This window comes from Rhopilema esculentum, chromosome 11 (assembly GCF_057945365.1).
Source record: "Rhopilema esculentum isolate cy_ngs chromosome 11, ASM5794536v1, whole genome shotgun sequence".
Taxonomy (NCBI): domain Eukaryota; kingdom Metazoa; phylum Cnidaria; class Scyphozoa; order Rhizostomeae; family Rhizostomatidae; genus Rhopilema; species Rhopilema esculentum.
The window spans coordinates 7,506,243-7,528,869 of NC_142825.1; the positions used below are offsets into that span (position 1 = coordinate 7,506,243).

At 36.8% G+C, this 22,627-nt stretch overlaps 3 protein-coding genes across 7 annotated transcripts in view; 1 reads left to right on the forward strand and 2 right to left on the reverse strand.

Annotated features, from left to right (window-relative positions):
- Positions 1-36: 36 nt before the first annotated feature.
- Positions 37-1,801, forward strand: LOC148958970 (uncharacterized). The gene has a single exon (XM_089111371.1). It carries the CDS (start codon positions 37-39, stop codon positions 886-888), a length of 852 nt encoding a protein of 283 aa, XP_088967497.1. The 3' UTR covers positions 889-1,801.
- Positions 1,802-2,464: 663 nt separating this feature from the next.
- Positions 2,465-3,433, reverse strand: LOC135693522 (trace amine-associated receptor 13c-like). The gene has a single exon (XM_089111370.1). It carries the CDS (start codon positions 3,431-3,433, stop codon positions 2,465-2,467), a length of 969 nt encoding a protein of 322 aa, XP_088967496.1.
- A 1,675-nt stretch (positions 3,434-5,108) lies between these two features.
- The window catches only part of LOC135693520 (retinoic acid receptor RXR), a 40,800-nt gene continuing 23,281 nt past the window's right edge, over positions 5,109-22,627 (reverse strand). For all 5 annotated transcript variants that reach the window (XM_065212037.2, XM_065212040.2, XM_065212038.2 and 2 more), the window contains exons 2-6: positions 19,599-19,982; positions 13,808-14,049; positions 12,226-12,385; positions 10,334-10,483; positions 5,109-6,415 (exon numbers count right to left, since the gene is read on the reverse strand). In XM_065212037.2, coding sequence (XP_065068109.1) covers positions 6,171-6,415; positions 10,334-10,483; positions 12,226-12,385; positions 13,808-14,049; positions 19,599-19,982 — 1,181 coding nt within the window. In that variant the 3' untranslated portion in view covers positions 5,109-6,170. The remainder of the gene's footprint in view (positions 6,416-10,333; positions 10,484-12,225; positions 12,386-13,807; positions 14,050-19,598; positions 19,983-22,627) is intronic.

The following is a 22,627-nucleotide window of genomic DNA, read 5'->3' on the forward strand; positions in this document are numbered from 1 at the left end:
AGTAACGAAACATATACTGCAACTGCATCAGTTAAAATGGAAAAAGTTTCTAAAAGGAAGTTTAAAACCTCTTCGAAGCATAAACGTTTGGTTGACACAATTCTGACTTCACTTTACCCTTGTAGAAATGAAAGGGAGATGTGTGATGTCTACCATTCCAAAGGAGATGAAAACCTGGAGACAGAATGCGAAGAATGGGATATTGAATTGCTCGATAATGGAACGAAATATGATGACATTGTCAGTCCAATTTTAGATGGTTCAACTCATAAAATCAGACGTAAAGGTTTCGAAGATAGACAACGAAATAGAAAGAAGCCAGTTGTGGTTAATGGTATTAAACTAATGCTACGGTGCAACACTCGTTGTTCGAAGATTTCTGTTGCTAAGGAGTTGCGAAAAGAAGAAGCCAAGAAACAAAATGCAGAAAACAGAAAACACAATAAAGAGAAAAATTTACTAAAGAAAAAATTAAAAAGAGGAGCAAACTATTTGACAGAAAATAATCAGACAATAAAAGCTTTTGAGCACGAGCACGTTATAAATAAAACCAACTCAATTTTGAACGACAAACATTTGACTGATCTCTTTATTGCGTTGCAGTACCGAGAATTAACACCTAATGATTACGAATTCCTTTTGAGCCTGGATGAATCAGTACCAGCAAAGACTGTATCGGAAGCCAAGCTGCGTGGCATCAAGGAAACGACCCTTGCTGATACTGCGAAGGAATTAGGAGACGTTTGCTGCATATGTTTAGAACCTTTTGGTCGATTGGTTAAGAGGCTACCCGGCTGCGGACACTGTTTCCATGGTAACTGTATTGATGCCTGGTTAGGAACAGTATCAGATTTATGTCCTGTTGATCAAAAGACTGTTGAACTATGACGTTAATGTACACTGTATTATAGGTAGGAATATGCAGGAATATGCATTTAGGATGCTTCAAAAGAACATACTATTAGATATGTTAAAGGAATGGAGCTATGAATGCCATGCCTGTAAATGTATGCATGTTGCAGTTTCATAGACATATGGTCTGATCATAATTTAGATTTTACATCTTTTATTTAAATCAATATTATTTTCTTAATTGATACTGCAGACAGGAATGAAAAAACCCAGGAGGTACTGACATTTACCTATTCTCTTCAAAACTATGAAAAAATACCTTGCATGGAAGAAAAAACTTATCTTTGTCACAATTTGGAAAGACTCTTTATATATTTCTCAAGAGTAGTTTTGGCATAATATCGCTTTATTACAACTGCCTTCAGATGCTCAAATACTCCATAAAAATACCTCAATGAGGCTCGTTCTAGCTCCTACTGGAGATGTGGACGTATAGGTTGCGTCACATCAAACTTTAGAATCTCTAAACACTTAGCCTTGACAAATTGAAGTACTTTGAAGGAGATAACCAACATGGTGTAGATGGTAAGTGGCATTGTTCGTAACTTTCTTCTAATACTCAAAATTTGCAGTTTATAATTTTGCCTTGTTACTATGAAATACAAAAGTCTTCATTAATAAAGGACTATAGTACACACGGTACTGCATATATTCCACGACTGTACTGCATTTTTTTGAGATGGACAGACTGAGGTAACGTAAGTTAAAGATAGTAAATGCGATCAATAGAATGACAGAGTTCGTGTGCAAGTTAAAACTTTATAGTAAATCAGATTTAGAATATTTAATATACGATGATTATGTTTGTATTCAATGGAGCATTGCTCAATTTGTAGCTCCGACAATACGTTTTCCGCTTGACTTCTTTTCATCGACAAGATTATCTTCAACTGCCTGTTTACTCTTTAAGATGCGCACATCTATTCGGAATACTCTTCCTTAAATGTCTTCCTACCGCAAGCTTGGTATTTTGCCAATGCCGATATCGATAGATTTAAGGAAGTTTATACCAAATCCGGCATCTAAGGAGCTAGCTTTTAAAAGATGTTTGACAAACATGGGGGCCAAGTCATACACACCAAACTTTCACCATTACGAACTGATTTTCGATATGTTTCTATCATTCTATGATATACTTTATGCTATGGAAAAAGGTATGATATACTTTATGCTATGAATTGTACTTCCACCATTGAAGATGTAATGTGTAAAAGGAAATATTCTCTATAGAGACATACAATCCAGCATTCAATAGCGTAATGTTGGCAGTTACTTCTCCGTTAGTTAGTTAGTTAGAAAGACTAGCACTTCGTTGTTCTTGCTAGTCAAAGATTTTAAGAAATACGCTAACCAATTATTCTATCGCAAACTTTAAATCATGCATGGTCCGGTGAATAACAAAGTGAAGACTATCAAGTATTTATGTAAAAACGACAAGCGCCAATAGCACTAACATATGCTTTTTAACAGCACAGAGGTGTCCAGTGATTTTTGAAAGAAAAAAGTTGTACTATTTAAACAACACTAAGATTTTACCAGCAGAGCTGAACATTTATTTCTTTTTAGACACAAAATACCCCCTCGCCAGCCGCATAATGTTGGGCAAGACAGCTGAGACAACATGCTTGAAATCGTCCATGCGTGACCAGTAGATTATTGGATTCAGAGCAGCGTTGGAAAAGACCAAGAAAGCAGACCATCTGTTCACCTGGTAGCCACCACTTGTTGATCTGTCTCTGTACAAAACCGAAAACATTCGTGGCATGTAGCAGACGAACAAGAGCAAGATAACAATCCCTATGACCTTTGCGGTGCGAGCCTCTCGTTTGCGTCGCAAAAGTCGCCGGAAACTAGTCTGGCTGTCGACAATGCTGCGATTACCTTTTTTCACTATTATGAAAATTATGATGTAGCTAATAATAGGTATGAGAAGAATACAAGCAATAAAACAAGAGGCGATCACGTTGAAAACGCCGATACCTATCAACTGGAACGGATGCAGCAACACGATAGCAATCAAAACTATCATCCCGAAGAAAATTGCGACTTTGTATGCGTCTTTTAGGTTCCAGGATCTGCATCTCAGTGGAAAAGAAACTTTGATGCATCTGTCTAGGCTGATAACAGCAGCCATAAATACTGAGAAGCCACACAGGAAATGCGAAAAGTAGCCATGGAACAGTCGCAGTGTACAGTCGGACTGGTCAGTGACGTCATGAATGCAAATTACCATATGGCAGGGTAATATAACAATGCCAACAAGCAGATCGGTTGCAGACAAGACGCCAAGCAGAGCATTTGAAGAAGACTGCAGTCTAGGGAACTTGATTATTGTGTACAAGGTGACAGTGTTGCAGAAAGTGGCAATGACGGATACGGGGAGCGAAAGGTATGCCATTATATATGCAGTGAATTTCTCTGAAAAGGTGATAACATTGGGCTTGCAAAGGCCGCTGGATGACCAGGTTGCATTACCTGGCGAGAAGACTGTCATTTCACTCACATTGTTTACTGCAGTCATTGTCTTCTGTTATTTTTTATCCGAATGTACTCTGGACCAGAATATCTGAAACTGGGTAAGCAATCAATATTAGACAGAATGTTATTTGGTATCTGGAGTAAATCGATCAACTTCAAATTTTGAAATTTGCCTAATCAACGTTCCATAAGATACAGCTAGCTATAGGTAAGACCATTTCCTTAGCAGGTGCATATAGTGCTGCCATTGCAGTCTAGAACAAGGACATAAGTGAAATTACATACATTTAGGTAAACACAAACAATTAATACAATGCAAATCTAGAACAGTGAAATGGGTTGCGCTTATTATCGCAAATCAGGCATGTTTGATGCAATTGATAGGAGAAAGGGCACTAAAGTTCCAAAAACAAAGGAATAAGCTACTCTATAAGTTTCTGCTTCCATTTACTCGAAACAGAAAATTACATGATGGGCTCTCAGCATTTTCCTAAGTGCAAGAAAGGCGAGTTTGGCATTATTTTCAATTTCAACCTTTATCAGTTCATAAAGAGCACTGCATAAAAACTGTCTTCATAGCTCTATCAAACGAAAATTTATACAGTATTTGTCAATGTTTTATGCACTTGTAAATAAAAACAAAGTGAAGGAAAAACTTAAAATTTGGGATTGTAGGTCCATGATTTTTAAGCAGTGTTGAATTGGAATTGGAGTCTTTTAATTGCTTCGTAAGTCTACTTTATTACTCGTGTGCACGAAAGACATTATCTATCTAGTTGCAACGATAAACACAGTTGATATGATATTGTATAACTCAAATCGTATTATATAAAATGCATTATAAAAGTTAAAAATGTATTTCGGACTCAAATCGTACCTTTAAAACGGTGATGGAGCTTGAACAAACAGGCTTCCGTCATCAACAGTTCTTTTGCAATAACAAAACTGCTAAACATACAAGCATCAGCAGACTTATTCAAAATTTATCTACTAATCTTTGCGCATAAGCTATAAACAGCGATTCTTATGCGGATTAAATGCAAAAAGACTGCGAATAAAGCACAAGAAGCCGTTATCGAAAGCCATTTCACACAAAAATGCCTTCAGACTATCCTCGAACTTAAATATCCACGGCTTTATATGCTGTAATGCTCAAAAACGTATTGAAAAATGACGACAAACAGCAGATGCTTCTTATTAGGAACTCGAAAAATGTTTGCCCTGAAGCAGCGTGGAACAGGCTAAGAATTGATGTATCGCACGGGCTTAGGTGTTCTTCCCTGTCTTCTTCCTGCAACTCGGCGAGAACGTCCGATTGCAATTCATGACCCTAGAAAAGCAAGTATACGGCATCCGAGTCCTACCTTTCTGCCTTACTTAACAATGTTTAATCCAAGTTTTCACCTTTCAAATGGGATTAAAATCTTGCTTGGTTTTCGCGTAGTTGGGTGGCTGTGGTGGCAGAACTCAAATTTAAAGAACGATTCGCTGAAAGTTGCCCCACTCCAAGTATTTTATAGTATAACCGTCTACGTGAAAAAATTGATTAAATTTTAACTGAGCTATCTGAGGTCACAAATATCATTTTGTAGATTAAATTTCTGGCGACACTGAATTGTCTCTTAATAATATCTCTAGAGGTTTTGGTGAGTAGCTAGATCATTCAAAGTACTTACAATGCAACTGCTTTCCCAGTGATACAAGAAAAGGGAAGGAAATGAAACAAGGAAAAAACATTTTGGTGGATATACGGTCTACAGCAAAACACAAGCTTTTAAAAGTTTTTATCTTAAATATACATAAAAACATTGAACTATATTTCTCAGCATGTTTAATCGTAGAAATAGCACAAAGAAAATACTGACCTATAAGATATACGGTGCGAATGTTCAGATCATTTCTTTACTTTTGAAGGCTGCATAAGGCCTTTTCATAACTGGGAATGATACTCCTAATGTAAACATGTCTGCTAAAATCAAAGGATGAAAAATGCAAAACGTTCTTCATCAAATAATTACTACCATAACTTGGCATTCATTACTTGAGAATGTGCCTGGGCCACTAAATTGGAGCTGAGAATGATAGGCATTGGGGAATGGTAGAAATTGGTGAGTGGTAGAAATTGGGGAGTGGTAGAAATTGGGGAGTGGTAGAAATTTGGGGAATGGCAGTCCCAGAAACTTGATGTACCTAGGGCTTTTGGCTTCACGAAGCTGACCGTAGGAGTCGTGTTCTAAGCCAATTGTGATTAATCTAACTAAAAACTAGGTTAAAATCGAATCTCGCAGAGTGAGAAAAGTGCTAATCCTTTCATCAGAAAATCAGCGAAAAATTTCCAACATCGCTAAGGCGTTGAGTTATAGTGAGGGTATGATTCTTTGAGTTCTTTTGCATTTACTGATCTTTCTCAAGGTCATCGGCAGTGTGATCGCCAATTTTTTGCGGATGAAGATACAGCCATCATACCAGATTCAGCCATAGGTTAATATATTTAAACATATTGTTTTCAGATGAAGGCTGTATCATGCGATAATGCGAGAAAGGAAAATTCCCTCTGGATCGTTTTTTGTTCGGAAAAAGACAATTGATTCGTTTGTTAAACTACAGTTAACTGTTTCGTTCTCCTCTCTTAACTTTTTTATGATAAAGTATTCGAGAAAATATAAAGAATTAATAAACGGTTCTCTTTTGGTAATCATTGGGGTTGGAATTGAATTGAGCTCTTTTTGGTTTCTCTTGCAACTTAACTAAGAAAATTAATGATACAATAACACAAATACTTATTGATTTACCTCCAACATGTCAAGCAAAAATGTGTCCATTGGCACGTCGCCTATGAGTTTAAAAAAGTATAAATGCTCTAAAGCCTGCAGTCCTATTGATTTCAGAGCCGGTACACGAAGTATCACCTTGGTGAACCTATCAGGCTGGTCTGGTCTTGTTTTCTTCATGTAGTCTTCCAGCGTTGCGCTGTACATTTCCCGAAACGTTTCGACCTGCTGCACATCTTTTAGGCCCTTTGCATCTAAAAAACGAGTGAAAACGGCATAGTCAACGAGAACTAGTGAAAAGGGATTGATAAACTTTTCTCTTTCTTAATTCAAAGTTGGTACAATTTCTAGCTATGCATACTCAAGCTAATCAAAACCAACTGATTTGAATTACCGACGCTAAATATAATATAAATCAAATATAATCGATGTTGCAAACGTATTCCTTGCAAAGATTACATGTACGAATTAAACGATGTACATTCTGAGATTTTTCTTTTAAATATTTGTAAAGTAGGGGAGTACTTTATCTCGTTTGGAGCTGAGTTCCATATTTGGCTATATCTGTATGATACGGTATTAAATCCATATATTTTGCAATGTGGCTCCGCTGTTTTGAATTAGGAGTTTTTTTAAGTAATATGGGCATTCACTTTTCGAAAATATTTCATCCATAAAAGGTGGATTCAAACCGTTTAATATTTTGTAAATTTCTATCGCAAGATATTGTAAATTTTTCTTATGAGAAGTACTGTTTTATTCTTTATAAAAGTTGTTTAAAAATTGATTCATAATCATCATGAGCTATTATCATCGCTCCTTCATGAATTCGGGTTATCCGGCTATCAATTTTTTTGCTGCAAAACATCCAAATGAGAGGACAATAATCAAAATATGATGATATGAACATTTTAATTAAAATAATTTGCTTGGATTTGTCCATATACGAAGCAATCAGTACTTGACAGTCAAATTGTATTGTCATCTGCATAGTTGCATAAATTGCTTTTGTTCAAATGCAGAAAAATTTCTTTATGTAGATATTGAAAAGCAACGGGCCTAAAATTGATCCTCGAAGAACTCCTTGCTTTGTTTCCATCAAATCACAAAAATCTGAGCTTATTTTTCCTCGTTGTACTCTTTTATCTAGATAACTATACACAAATTCAATTGCGTTGTATTAGAGACTGTTTTGTTTTTGTTGAACTTTCTTTTTGCCATAGATCTTAGCATTATCAATTTTCTTATATCTTTATTCATGAAAAGCGCATTATTTTCTCTCATTAATTTTTTCGTCGGAGGGGCATGTTTATCGAGAATAGAAATCAGAGTTTGATTGAAAACATCGCACGATAAATTTTCTTTAGGGTAGATTGTTGACATGTAAATAAAAGAACAATTATTCAAGGAAAAGGACCTAGATAAAAACAAAGCAGCTCACCTATAAAACATGACTCAAAGTTTATTCAATCTTGAAAGCAAAAAGTTTCCACACGCACATCAAAACAGAGTCGAGCTGCCAAAAATGCAGCTGGTTTGAGGTTTTGGATATGACTGGTCATGCTGTGGGGTTGGCATTGCTAATTGCTATAGAATGAATTGCCATTACTGCGGATGCTCTGTCAGCACACCGACTCTATCTAAATAGGGCAAAGAGACTCATCCCTTCTAACGCTCCTTTTCGTAAAACTCTGAATGGTACGCGACGTCGTGTGATTTGCGAATGCGAATAAAGGCACTATGACCCATCAGTCAACAGTTCAGCGTTAACAATAGGGTCTCCATCCCGTTTATGATCGAGAAAACAATGGGAATTAGCCTTACGTTGCCGATTGGATACGTAACATAACAATAGGTCTATTGTGAAGTTTAACCAATGGGAAACTTAAATGGCCAGCGAAATGCGTCGGGAGATAACGCTTTTAAGTTTCTACTTAAATCCTGTATAGGGATCAAGGTTAACAAAGACAAAGGGAACGTGTCTGGCACACTTTGATAAAGTCAGTCAGTTTTCTCTCTTATCTTTGTGAAATTCAATTTGAACGATAACATCATCTAACGAGAACAGCTCACTGATCTATAAAAATGACTGGATCGAGCTTCTAATGTGACCCGACTGTCGCCATCCGAGAAGAGGGCCCCAGAGAACAGCCCATGCTAGGAGACGGCCTTAAGTGTCAGTCCTAGCAATGTTTTCAGCTGCTCTGGCCTTGTTCTTTCTCAGGACTCTTAAACACAGCACTGCAGCTCTCACGTATACATATCGTTCAAGTATTGCTTTTAAGGAATGGCTTCCCGCTATTGTTTGGGGCCCTTTTCCTTTTGAAATTGAACAGGCTTCAAACTTTGGTATTTCAAGACAATAGGAAGCTCGATCCAGTCTTTTTTATAGATCGTTGGAACAGCCCCTTCATAACTAGCTTGCGTGCAGACTCGACGCAGGCTACTTCATGACGAGAATAGTCCTTTTTCTCTAAACAAGATTTCTTTTTGTCCTTATGCAGACCAAGGGGTTAATCACTCTATGGAAATCTCGTAGATCTTTGGTAGAAATCATACTGTTTTATCAGGAAATTCCGTAAAAATCCTTTTGGAAATCCGTAGAAAGCGTAAAACGCCCCTTGCCATAGACGAAAAAGCCTGCATATTAAGGAAATGCAGTACAGAAAAATGAGCAAATCATGGTGGGGTTCTTTTAATCCATAGGGAGAAGCGTTGTCAAGTCCGGAACGCTTGTGCATATGCATTTGGCTCCATAACGAAGATCCTGAATTGAGAAAGTTACATTAAAAAGCTGTTCTGTTCAAGTCTACAAGCTGTTCAGACTGGATGGTTTGTCATCTGTATGATAACCAAACCGATCTAAAAGATAGAGATAAAAAACTGCTTTTTTGGTATGAAGGAAACTGGGTTTGGACCCCAATTAGCCAAGATTTCGTTTGTCACTTGAACACAGATATCAAAGAACACAATGCTGGGGTACCGAGCCAACATATGCATATGCAAGGCAGCAAAAGAAATTTTAGCATTGCAGAATCTATTCTGTTGTGGTAGGAGCACTTGTGCATCTTATGGAACAGTCTGCTCGAATCGAAATACGGAGGAAATTTGTAGAAAAGGTGTCATAAAAAGAGAGTGATTGAAACTCTGGTTTATGTTATGCAACTAATATATAATAGTTTTGATTAAATACCGTGAAGTGCTTTAAGAAGTAATTTTTACTGCGAAACCTTGCCTTAATGCAAATTTGCATACGATGCATTCTTTCTCACTGGTTGGGAAAAAATGACAGAATAATATTTCCAAAAGAAATTGAATCTACAATCGTCCACAAAAATTGTGAGGCTGCTTTACCTTCCCACCTCGTACTAATGCCAAAGTCTGTTTGGCATATTTACTCAAAAGAAAACCTATCGAAATTATTTTGTAAACCATTCGAAATTTTGACTTAGGCTTCAGACAGACGTATTTGTTGCTCAACCCTTCCACCGCCCCCTTCCCTCCCCCACCCCCTCCAAGCAATGTTGTTTGTTGAGATTTGTTGAAATAGTTGCAAATCATGTGTGCAAAGACCGTATACAATAACAAGATCTCAACAACATTGCTTGAAGGGGGAAGGGGTAAAATACAATTCTAGTAGATTACTGTCAATAAATTTGTCCTGATTTTATCACTGGTCTCAATATATTTTGTGACGGATTGTAGATCCGTCTTCCACTAAGGTAGCGATGAATAACGAGTCATAACGTGACCGACATCATAAACTGAAATTTTATCTTTCTCAAGGACAGCCAGTAAAAAAGAAAAATGAATTGATTTTTGCTGCATAAGTCGTTAAAGTGTCTCCGCTCAGTTCCAACAGGTGAAGAATGAAGTCAAACATACATTCTCTTAATCTGGTCAAAATTAACGGTGAAAAGAGTTTAAGGTCTGAAAAACGCGCCTGGGCACACCTGTTTGGCAGATTTCGCAATCAAACCTCGCGCTGGCTATCGAGAATTCAGTCGTAACACAGAAGGTCATGTCTAAACCAAAAAGAGGCGGTGTAATGTGATTTTAGAGCAAAATGACGCAGCATTACCATGATAAAACAATATTGACAAAAAGTTCGGTCTGAGTTGTGATCATATTTTACAGAGTATTAAATGACAAAAGATGACTAAAATATTTACCTGGTGAAAAGAGCATCACGGCTCGAAGGCACCCCCACTCAGCTCGATCTAATTGCATTTCCTGCAGTTTCTCGATAACCTCTCCGAAAATCTTGTCTATTAATGCACCAACGCCAGCTTTCTTTAAATTCTCTCTCGTTAAGTGCAGACCTTAAATATAAAGAGCATTAAATTGCGTAAGTTATGACCATGGTTCAAGCATTCAAAGATAAAGACGCCCATTGATGTAGCTTCTTAACTATTGTAAGGAGGGGGCACAGTGTTATAAACCCAGAAAAAAAGGATTACTAATTGAAAAGATGAATTTTTAATTCTTAGGAGATGTAACGCAATAAGGGGAGCATTTTCTTCTTTGTCAGATGACTTCCTACAATTTCACAGCGAAAAAAGGAAATTCCGCTTAAAGAACAAATAAATTCAGAAGGATGATCAAATTTCCTGCTATATGCGAGTTGAGATTTGAGCTGTGTTTACAAGAGAGGTTCTATCCAAAACCGGACTAATATGAGTACGATTTGCCCTTCCATTCACACAGGAACCGTCGGAAACAATCTTAATAAAACTGCTAGCCGTACCGAATTAGGATCACTTAGGAATTAGTTTAGCTTTCTCGTGTAAACGGGTGAAACGGTTCCGAATGAGCACGGATAGGAAAAAAGGCTAAAAAACATCGTTATGAAGATATCGAAGAATTGATTTCTAGACGCCAAAGATCGTTGTTTACGTTATATGCCTCCACAGTCCATTTTGTGAAGAAATTGCTAATAAAAAGTGTAGACGTAACCTTAATGTTGAATTTCACTTATATTTCTTTCTATAGTGTATAAAAAAAATTGCATATGCCGCAATAGTTTTGTAATCGTTGCTTCAAAACCATCGGTTAAATTGTAGTTGTGACTTATTTAAAACTAAAGGCTACGCTGCAAAAAAAACAACCATGAACTGACAAGGCTAACGGGAATAAATCGTCAATATTTAACGAGAAGATCAGTGTTCTTAACTCTGTTGATTAGATCAAAAGCCTTAGAAAGCTGAAAGTGTTACTGAGGAATTTTCTTACAAAAACCTGAAAACTGCGCGACAGATCAGTCGATCTTTTAATGCTTGAAGAAAATTCTAGAATGATGGACGTGCCCAAGCTTCACTTGAAATTGAAAGTTCAACAGTTAAGAGGATGACAAGAATGATAATCTATTTGTCAGAAACAAAGTTTGCCGAGACAGAAAGATCTGTTTTCAATAAAACTGCAAGGGTATTTTGAAAACAAAGCCTTCAGTGACCTGAAGCTAAGAAAATTTTCACTGTTGACCCGATCTTCACAAGTTCCTTTGATTTAGCCTCGCCTACTGCCAGTGGTATAGTTAATGTTTTGCGGGAAAACTTCAATTATCTGTTGAACTTCCTAACAAGAAAATTTCTTTTTGTTATTCCCAGCAAACAATAGACTTGAATGACAAGAAAACCTAGCCTGAACATTTTGCACTCAAATGCCACAATGCCTAAAATTTCTAGTGATAGTATTGTTAAGAAACTATATTTCAAAATAAGTTTCTCTTTATGATTGCAAATTATGGGCTTTTCAGCAGTAATGATTGCCTAATAATTAATCAGCCAAAGAACCACAACTTTGCAGCATTTGATACTGGCAAAGAATATTTGATAAGCTTCTTGCAGTTTATCAGACATAGAATGTACGCAATGTTTATGCTCTACTGGCGGTGCTAACTCTTGGTGCCTTGCTCTATAGTGGAGCGGGTGCCCAACGATTAATGACTTTTTTAACCCGTCCTCTCGTTTTAGTCACACCTTACAAAGGCGATAGGCAATACTGAAACATAAGCAACCTAATGGGCTGCACTCCCCATATAACGCTAGAAATTCATTACCCATACCTGTAGCTAGAAGGATCCCATCCTTAACTGCGCATGAGCGGTGACAGAAACCTCCAATCAAAAGCTCTGGCCAGCTCCATTGCAAAAGCACTACCTGGTCGGTGATTTCGAGGCTAGTGAAATGAGGTAATTTCTTCGCCCATTCAGCAAGGGAGGCCAGCTAAAGTAAACCAAATCGTGCTTTTAATAAAAAATTTCAAATTGTAAAAAGTTCGGACTATAATAAAAGCTGTTTGCACAACAGCAATGAAAAATTTTTTAACTGTGATTTTAGCCATACCCTCATCACTATTAAATTATTGCTCCCTTTACTTCAAGCTTAAAAGATAAATAACATTGAAAAATTTCTTAGGGATCCCTAGTGAAATAAAATTCATGCAAATATGAGCTTATTCGTAAACAAATTTACACAAAACGATGATAAAGTGACGATAAAAGTACAATTGCAATTAGTCGGCGCTCTGTGCACGCAACACTTGCTTCCTCGAGGATCAACTCTAGCGTTATTTCATTAATTTCCAAAAATCGCACTTCAACATCACAACACGGTTTATTTCATATATAAAGCTACAAAATGAGTTAATTTAAAAACAATGCTTTAATTTTGATAATAAAATTTAGTCTGTGGTTGATGTGAACAGTTTTCACAAGGCGCTATCAGCAAAGTCCCCGCTTTGCAGTGATACATAAACGATAAAAAAGATGAAAACTTTGATCTAATTACAAAGTAGGTACATTGCGCACCAGAAAATTTAGTTGATTTATCAAGAATAGCACCATCTGACCACATGTACCGAAAACTTTTATATTTAGAGAAAATTGAGAAATGTCATAGGCACCAAGAAAACAACAATTTGAGGGAAATGTTTTGAGAGAAAACTACACCTTGCTGATCGATCTAAATTAATAACGATGTTATCAACAAACTTTCATTGTAAATTGGATTTAAAATTTTAGACAGATAACAGGCGAAGATAGCAAAACCGGGTTTCATTGATAAGCAGTAGTATAATAAACTGTTTATCTGCAGTCGAAAATGTCTGCTGTGCAGGTCAAATCACATGGCCATGAATAACACTAAGTTGTTCAAGTTTTTTTCTCTTATTTTAATGATAACAGTATCATTACTATGCTGATAGGTTATCCTGTATAAATAGTCGTGTTATTACCATTATTATCAAAATTCAGACTTGGGCAAACTCAGCTGACTAAGACATTTCCTCCTTAAACTCAGACTCTTAAAGTTCTACTTTTACCAGGGCATGTCTTTGAAATAATAGAAATGAGTGATTAGATTTTCACAATACATCTGAATTTATCACGGAAACTGTTGTCAAAGATGAGGCTTGTGGAACTGCAAGTAAGAAATAACTTATTTTGTATTTGACAATTCGGTATAAAAGTGAGCTTATGATGTTACAAAGTATGAATAAAGCCAAAAATAGCCTTACGATAACTTGTGTTGCGTGAAAAATATTATTAAACAAATGGCCTGTTGAAATTTCAGTTTCAATGACGGTTTCTGAAATATTTGAATGACTGCTAGAAATGGCTGCAAAAACATCATCAACGAAAAACATACTTGCTTATCAGCAGCAAGGCAAACGTGCCTAATCGGATCGACAGAGGTGTTGGCAAACAGCTGTATTGCTGGGTCAACCATACCTTCAGCTGACACTACAGAGTCAATCGGTATCAAAGGCATTTCTACCCTTGATGACGTCACTTCGACTGGGCTTCCTTTGGGCAAGTTACCTGTGCCGCTGCCAGCTTTTCGCTTGGTTGTATCCTTTTTATCTTTTTTCAGTGCTTCATCTTGGACGGCTGAAAAGACAGCAAAGCATAAGGTATAATATGCTACAATCCCAGACAAAATGTTGACACAAAATGCAATGTTTGTAATTTTCTACTTTACCTTGCCTCTGTAAATTCGAATCCCCCCAATACCCCCGAAGCAATGTTGGATTTGTAGTTCTATCATTTCTCCTTCAAAATATGAGCTTTCCTTGAAAAGTCTCAACCATTTTTGTCCGGGATTGCAGTTGGCAGTCAGCCTTAAACAGTAAAACCTACAATGTTTCCACTCACAAGCCTAATAAGGGACTCACTCAATGGGGCAAGACTTGTGACAGAAAGAGACTATTTTGATAACACAGTGATGAAAAACGCAATCTTTTGACTCATTCAGAAACATTCATTTTTTCTTACAGGGCATTGATCTGGATTCTTTAAAGCAGAGACTTTGATAATTTAAAGTATCCATAAGGTCAAAAACTTTGTTTTGAGAGACCACCTGGATTTTAATGACTTTTTGATAAAAAATGTCAGCCCAGTTTGTTGCTTGTAGCTTGTTGCACATTGTAGCAAGCTCGAGAATGCATTCAACAAGAGGAGTTACTTTGCCAGAAATAAAACGTATGTAAAAAATGAAAATATACGAAACAGCAAAAAATTTATAAGATTAAATCTATCAAATAAAACAAACAAGAATATGACACAAAATGCTAGTTTCAGGAATTAAATATAAAAGTTATCGTTTTCTTTTTGCAATACGCAGTACGCAGTATATTTAAGCTTCTGTTGAAATCATTTACAACATTATTGGCATATTGTGAAGAGAAAATCTTGTTAACGCTTTGTGGTTTAATTGTTTTTTATAAGATATTGCGATTTTTTCTGCATCATACGAAAATGATTTCGCAAGACTGCGCTTTTTGCTGTCTATGGTGTATTTTATCACACAGACTCAACTTACAAGCGAACGGTGCGGCAACCTTAATCAATTAATTTTCAAATAAAATCATTATCAAGAGGTTATGAAAGGAAAATTTGATAAAATAGATGTATACGAATGGGGGCATACTCATAAACGAAAAAAGAGAGCAATGAGCGATAAATGTTAACTGAGGAAGATAAATATTGAATAAGAGAGTTAAATGGAGATTTGCGAAATTCAACTGCATTTGCGCTAAGAAAAACACAACCGAGGAAAATGGGGAAGTCATTATATCTTGAGATACTGCTCCAGAAGTGAGGAAGGCTTCCAACGCATTGGACTGAATAAAAATGGATGACAATATCAAATTGTAGGATATCATTGGTAATAAACCAAGACCCAAACTTGGAAATGTTATGTAATGATATTTGATGCAATAATAAAATAAATATAATATAGAAAACACTTCGAAATCAGAATAGAACAAAAATAATGACAAGAAGAAGGCGAAAAGACTGCATGAGTTGAGAAGCAAAATCTGATAAATTATGAACAAATAAGCGGGTTTGTAAAAACTATAATGAAATACAAGCATCGGAAATCCTTAAAAATTCAATGTTCGGAAGAGTAGCTGTACCTGTGATTGACCAAGACATGACGAAAATTTCGAAACTTTATGTGTGTTGAATGCAGACGAGATGCCTCTGCAAAGTGCCGCGACCTCAACCAGAGCAACGACAGCTGAGCCTTACGATTTGGTCAATGAAATGATCCTTTTGTTTGCATTTAAAATCAATCCTAGTTTGCAATTGTTAAGCAATTTGCAAGCATCGCTAATGTTTCAACGAAAACAAAATCTTCACGACCTCAAAGCCGATGACCTAACAAGCAGCGAACGCTGTGCAATTCTCTCAAACTGCCTAGGCCGTTGATTTTGTACAAACTTGTTTCCAGTTTTGACAACAGAATTCACAATCGTCAAACTTAAATGAGTTTGTATCCACAAGCATCCTATCCAAGCATGTTCCCGCGCACTGGCAAATAGAGAAGAACCTTCTATATTTTCAGTGGGGGGATTCGTAAAGTTCCATTGTCAATAATGGGCTCCACAATACCCCATTGTTTGGTAATAATGCGCTCGTTTTGTTCGATGACAATTTGTCTTATCTCATGCTGCGAATAAACCTGGTTTTCAGCGTTGTAATCCTTCTGTTCAGAATTGAAAAAACTCTTGTTTCAATATTAATAAAATGTAATACATTCTCCGCCAAATCCTAGAAAGGATTAATGGTAGTGGATGGCGAAAGCTTCTAGAGGCCAAGTTTGGGCATAGGATTTGCGCTTGCAAAACGTTTGTTATCTATAGGAAGCTGAAATTGGAAGTTAGATGCAGCATGAACAGGAAACTTACATATCTTCGAACGGAAGAAAATTCTTGGCACAAGCATACAAAGCAAGATTGCAGCAAATAAAAGCTTTGTTGGATAAATGAAAGATGGGTAAAGAGAACGGCATTTTCGAAAGCCTAAAGCATTTAGAAGTTGCACTTGAAGAAGTTTTGAAACAATATTTGAAAAATAATTCAATAATGAACATAATCTTTTATGGCTTACACATCGATCGCTGAAATCTCATTGCCAAGGCTTGGTTCGAATGCAATTATATTTAGATGTACAAAAAAACGACAAAGTATAGGGGGAGAGTCTGTATGAAAAAATTGAAGGAGGAAAAGAAGAAGCTTTTTTCTAGAAAATATTGCATGATTCTTGGAATTCTGAATGATATCCCTGGCTTAGGGTTAAAAAATCGGCAACGCTGTAAAAAGAAATCTTTTGATTAATTAGAGACGTAGAGTTCTCATAGCAAAAATTTATATCATGACACGTGATCGACATTCAAAGAACGACAGATAAGTTTGTGAGTTATGGGGTTGCGCGAGAAAAAGACAACGTTGTATCTGAAAAAATGGGAGAATGGTCATTTCTCGTGTCAGTTCGACGAGCAAAAATGGTTAAGTCTCCGATGACATTGATAGGATAGGTAAAGGTACGGGAAGGACATGTCGATGACTAGATTATGACAAAAATATTGAGTTGTGAAAAAAGAGGAGATCCTTTGGTGTTAAAATGTTGGATTTTGAATACATTACGATGATTGAAAAGATATGAAAGTAAGAAAATAAGAATACAAAATCATCAAAAAGTTTGATTATTGGTGAAATCGAAAGACTATTAGAACGCAGACCATGATAGGCAAGATGATAAATATTTTCATCAGCACCTTGAATGAATGTTGTTAATAAGTTGATATCCAAAACTAAGAGAATAGAAAAAGATCGCATGGAAAAAATGAATGAATTAAATGAATGAATAATGATGCAGTAGAATGTCACAATGTCTGCACTACGAAATGATATAATGAAAATATAAGTGAAAAATTATTATGGGATATACTCAGCAAAGAAAGGTTTTGAAAAATTTCACATCTCATAACAAAGTAACGTTCCCATAAGTCACAGAGCGAACATATTCAAGCAAGCAGGATCTGTGTTTAGGAAAATTAAAGACACCAACAACAGTGTTTTAACCCCATTTATCAGGTATAAGTGACTTGATCGACTACTGCTCACAGCAAAAAACAGACATAAAATTTGGTTAGACGGCCTGCATGTACATTCTACGAAGAAAGATGTTGAGCTCAAGTCGTCAACAGCTCCGTGCAAATATATGTTATACAGGATTTCTGCCAATCTGATTGTATTACGTAGGAAAGTACCCGTTTCTATTGCGAAATGCCGACTAAAAGTAATCCGTGATCAAATTAGACCACGTCAGTTAGCATGGAAAACAGAAACGCCTTTTAAAGGCCAGCTGACATTTTCATTAAACACTCAGTAATCTGTCTTTTTACCAGACCTAAGCATGGATCCTTTCAAGTGTCTGTTTTTTCCATTTCAGGATTAGTGCTCACATCAGCATTTTAATTCGCTTCTATTATGTTGCAGACAATATAAACAGTCACACACAGCCGCTATGGTCACGTGTTGGAACTCTCAAGAGCACGTGATCCATAAACACCAGGGTTTCCCACTCAATGAAGAAAGGTTTGCCACTGAATTTAGAAGACTTTTCGTAAAGGAAGCAAGGGCCTAAGAAAATTTGAAAAATCATGTTCTTAGGGTCAGCGATTACATGGTTTCACTTTTTTGTACTTAGTCTTTTTCTGCTAGAAGAATTTTTGAAACTGTTTTAAGATTATAGCCTAAGTTGCGAAAACGGTAACAGAGAAACCTCCTCCTCTGCTTCCGAAAATTGCAAGGAAAAATCCTAGAAGCCCGGAAGCATGATACCTATGATACTCCCTTAAATAATTTTCTACAGCTTTTAAGCACAATAGATCAACAAACGTACCTGTTTGACTACTTTATCTATATCTAAATTCAATGGAATGGCTTTAAAAAGATATATTGTAACTAAATGATACAAAAAATTCTCCTTTACGACCTATCCTTCACTAAACTATCGATCTATATCTTTAGGCGACACCCATCAGCATCTGCCGGTACATATGTTATTCATCGAGCTAAACATCGATCAACATGTCAACCTTGACAAACGCTCCTTACTAAGCTTCAGATATGATAATACGCCACAACACGTTTAGAGACATAATTCTTTAGAAAATCAAGTTATGGGATAAGCTTGAATTTTAACTAAAGGTGAAACAAAGCTCACAAAATTTTTATACGTTATAGCAATATGATCTCTTAAGAAACATTGATGGAGATAAATCATGTAGATTTTTACCAACTAAAAGTACTGCGCTCAATTTGCATCCTACAAAACTTGGCCTGCGCGCAGACTCTAAGTTTCTTACCAGAACCTGGTAAGATACTTAGAGTCCGCGCGCAGGCTAATAAAACTATGCTCCCTTCAACAACTTTATTCCAATTAAAATTGGATTATAAGCTAGATTCTTGGTTGTGGAATCTGAGTCAAATTATTGCAATGTCTAAATTCCATAAAGGCAAATAAGCTAGATACTCATTCATTCAAATGACCGCTTCAAACAAAGCTGGCAAAATATAAAATGCTACTTTTTGTTTAGCTTATAAGCCTTCGCAGTGCCGTCGGAAAGAAATTCATATTAGTGGGAAGGGGGGCTGCCCATTGTATTACTTCTCATTCAGTACACTGCTATACAACAGTTTGAATTGGCAAGGGATCTTTACCCCCAAGTTATTTATTAAACCCCTAATGGCAGTCAGGTTATCCAAGCTTTTCCAATCAAATTAGCTATCCATGGATTTGCAATGAACGTTTTGTCTTTTACTTGGTAAAGTAGATAGGTAGCAAAACAAGACTAGCGATCTTCGCATATCAATTTTTAGGAAAACATGCCCCTTGAAACCGGTCTTGATACGTGCAATTTCGTTAAATTTATTCTGTCGAAAGTTCTTTTAAAATTTCGTCGGTTTATGAGGAATATAACCGTCGGGATATTGAGTTTTTGGTCTCTAGTGCCACCCTTCTTTTCAACCATTCTCTACTTTGCCTAAACTACTTTTATCCTGGGAAAAACACGACCATTTCAGGCATTCGCTACTTCATGAATAAACATTATACATCGCAAACAAAGCAGAGCTAAGTTCACATACCTTCGGTTTTCATTCCAACTTCAAGGCATTTTTGAAATCGGCAGAACTGACATCGATTCCTGGACTTTCTGTCAATATCGCAGACCTGGCTTCCCAAGCATTGATATTTACGGTTGTTCCTCACTGACCTTTTAAAGAACCCTTTGCAGCCTTCACACGCAACTACGCCATAGTGCTTGACGAATGCTTTGTCACCACAAACGGAGCAAGGCAGCACCTGACGCTCACTACCAACCGAACTCGGGCTGTTTGAATTCGTAGGAAAGAACGTCAGGCTGGATGAGCTGCCTGGAGTGCTGGCCCCTCCTGACAAGGGACTGTACGAATCTAGGCTTTCAAGAGGTGGTGGCTCTGGGAGACAACTGTCCACCATATTCAAAGAGCCTGTAAAAAAGAAGCGAAAAAAAAGAGCGTCATCAACGATTCAACAGCGGAGACTATCAAATGATATGTGTAATGGTGATAATACAGATTAAAAAAATGAAGTAGTAAACTTTAATGACCCTTAATATCGCCAAGTAAATGGAAATTGCACAAGCCTCTAACATTTTTACAAGTCCTATCGTGGAATTGTTTCAAAAAGCAAAATCTCTATTTTGACGACCTCCCATTAACAGGCACTTCCAAACAAAGAAATAATTTGGTCTTAATTTTTTTACAACAGCCTTTGCTTTGTACAAGTAACGGACACCTTCCCACAACGGACATATCCCCACAACGGACATCTCCAAAAAACGGATACCATCGAACAACGGACATCCTTCACGGTGGAAAGCTCCCCAAAAGGAACTCCTCCAGAACGAGCATCTCCGTACAGCAGACAACTTCCCACAATGGACACCTTCCCACAACGGACATCTCCAAAAAACGGATACCATCGAACAACGGACATCCTTCACATATCCCCATAACGGACAGACCCCTATAACGGACATATTCAGTATCCCTAGTCCGTCAGACATAGCAAGAGTTGATACTTGAGCTAATGCAAAAAATATAAAAAATATGCAATAAAAACTGAGACGGATACTAAAAGTAAACAATATTAGCATGTTTTGAAACTACTAAGCATAAAACGCCATTATAATGTATCCAAAGACCCTGACTATATACATTAAGGCTATGTTCAAATTGCTCCGTATTCGTTTTTATCCGTTTTCATATCGATCCGTTTTGCCTGTTCACAATGCTCCGGATAAATTTGAAAACGGTATGAAAACGATGACGCGTTCACATCGCTCCGCTCTGGATAAAAAGGAAAACGCCACGAACTGGTTTACAGCACTCGCGACTGCTAAAAAACTTTTTAAACAACTCACTGCCACTAATGTCCCTCCGAGTAGTGTACTAACTTCGAGTGAATCAGCCGTGTTAAGAAAAGTTGTTCAAATTGGCGCGGTCTAAGCATCTTGCTGTATTGTTGTTGTTGTTAGCGTTTTCAAAAGTATCCGTTTACGGTGTTCACACTGCATCTTTGCGTTTTAAAAAGACTCCGTTTTCAAAATTCTCCGTTTTCAAAGTGCGTTCTCAAAAGTCTCCATTTTCAAGGTGGAGCAATGTGAACGCAAGGCACAAACGGATACTTTTTTATCCGTTTTCATTTGAATCCGGAGCAATGTGAACGGGGCCTAAGAACATACGCATACCCTGATTACATACGTTAAGAGCAGCTAAAGAACAAACGACACTCTCTAAAGTGTACTTTCTTTTCAAGTCAAATGATAATTCAAATCATAATTAATGGTTTCTGATGGTTAAAATAAACAACCAGCAAGCTTGCCAATGATTCAGGGGTTGATTGGACATTTACATAAGGAGAAAGAGAGCTTTTAGCGGATGTTTGACTTTCTGACGATTTTATGAAGAATCTGATGAAAAGTTGGAACCAATTCTACATTGATTTACTGAGCAAAACGTGTAACGTTATCCAAAAGAGGCTGTTGATCAATTGATTAGTTAGGCTCAAAGGCTTGGGAAGGGTTTATTTTAAATTAAGGTGGGATTTAGCGAATTCGGCTGTCAATCCGAGCAGTTTAAGAAATATCGACGAAAGAAAATATACAACAAAAACACATTCAATTAGTCTAAATAACTGAGAGACTTCCTATCTTTCGCTTCGAGGAGCAAAGAGAGCAAATTTGATGGTATAAAAAGATAAGAAATGTTATGTTTATCAGAACGAAGCATCTTGAAAAACCATACGTGAGCACACTATATACACGTGGTCATAGAACACTTACACCGGAATGCAGCTGGTTTATGCAACCCATAACTGTTACAAATGTTGTCGGCAAATAAACAAAGCCGCTTGAAAAAACCAACAGCAAAATGCGCAGGTTGCACACGGCTTAAACTCTCTTCAACGTCTCCTTTCAAATGCAACTTTATAATCCAAGACAAAGCTTATGAAACTTGTTTAATTCGTTCAGAAACTTTTTCTTCCATTTTACCTAAGAAAATGTAAATACCCTCATTTTCAATGGTCTGATTGTAAAACAAAACAATAAAAATAAATGCTGATTGGCATTTCAAATGTTCAAATGGCAGTCTTCCCAATAGTTTCAAAGTTAAAATTGCAATCTCCCTTAATGAAACAAGAGGGATTTCAACAAAACCTCTGCCTGAGGACTAATTTCTTGTCTTGTGAATTATGTGGATTGAGCCTAACTTTAAGCCAAATCATTCTCCACAAGAACAGTACAAAAAGATCAATAAGCTACGGAAGTGAATAAATAATATATTTTCTACAAAAAAATTCAAAACAATCGGTCCCATGGTTGATTCATGAGGGATTCCCGACCATATTATGTACACAAGATTGGCAGTAAGAAGCTATGTTCACGGACATCTTAAAAAACCTCCTCAAATCGTTGACTTGTTTATCTTGCTATTTGGAATGATGCCTGCCTGCTGTATATTTTATAATTCAACGATGAGAGGCGGCAAAGTAAAGCAGGAAAAACACAAAAAACTATCATAGTTTCCTAGCGGAAGACCATGCTCCGTGTTTTACTATCTCCAAACATCAT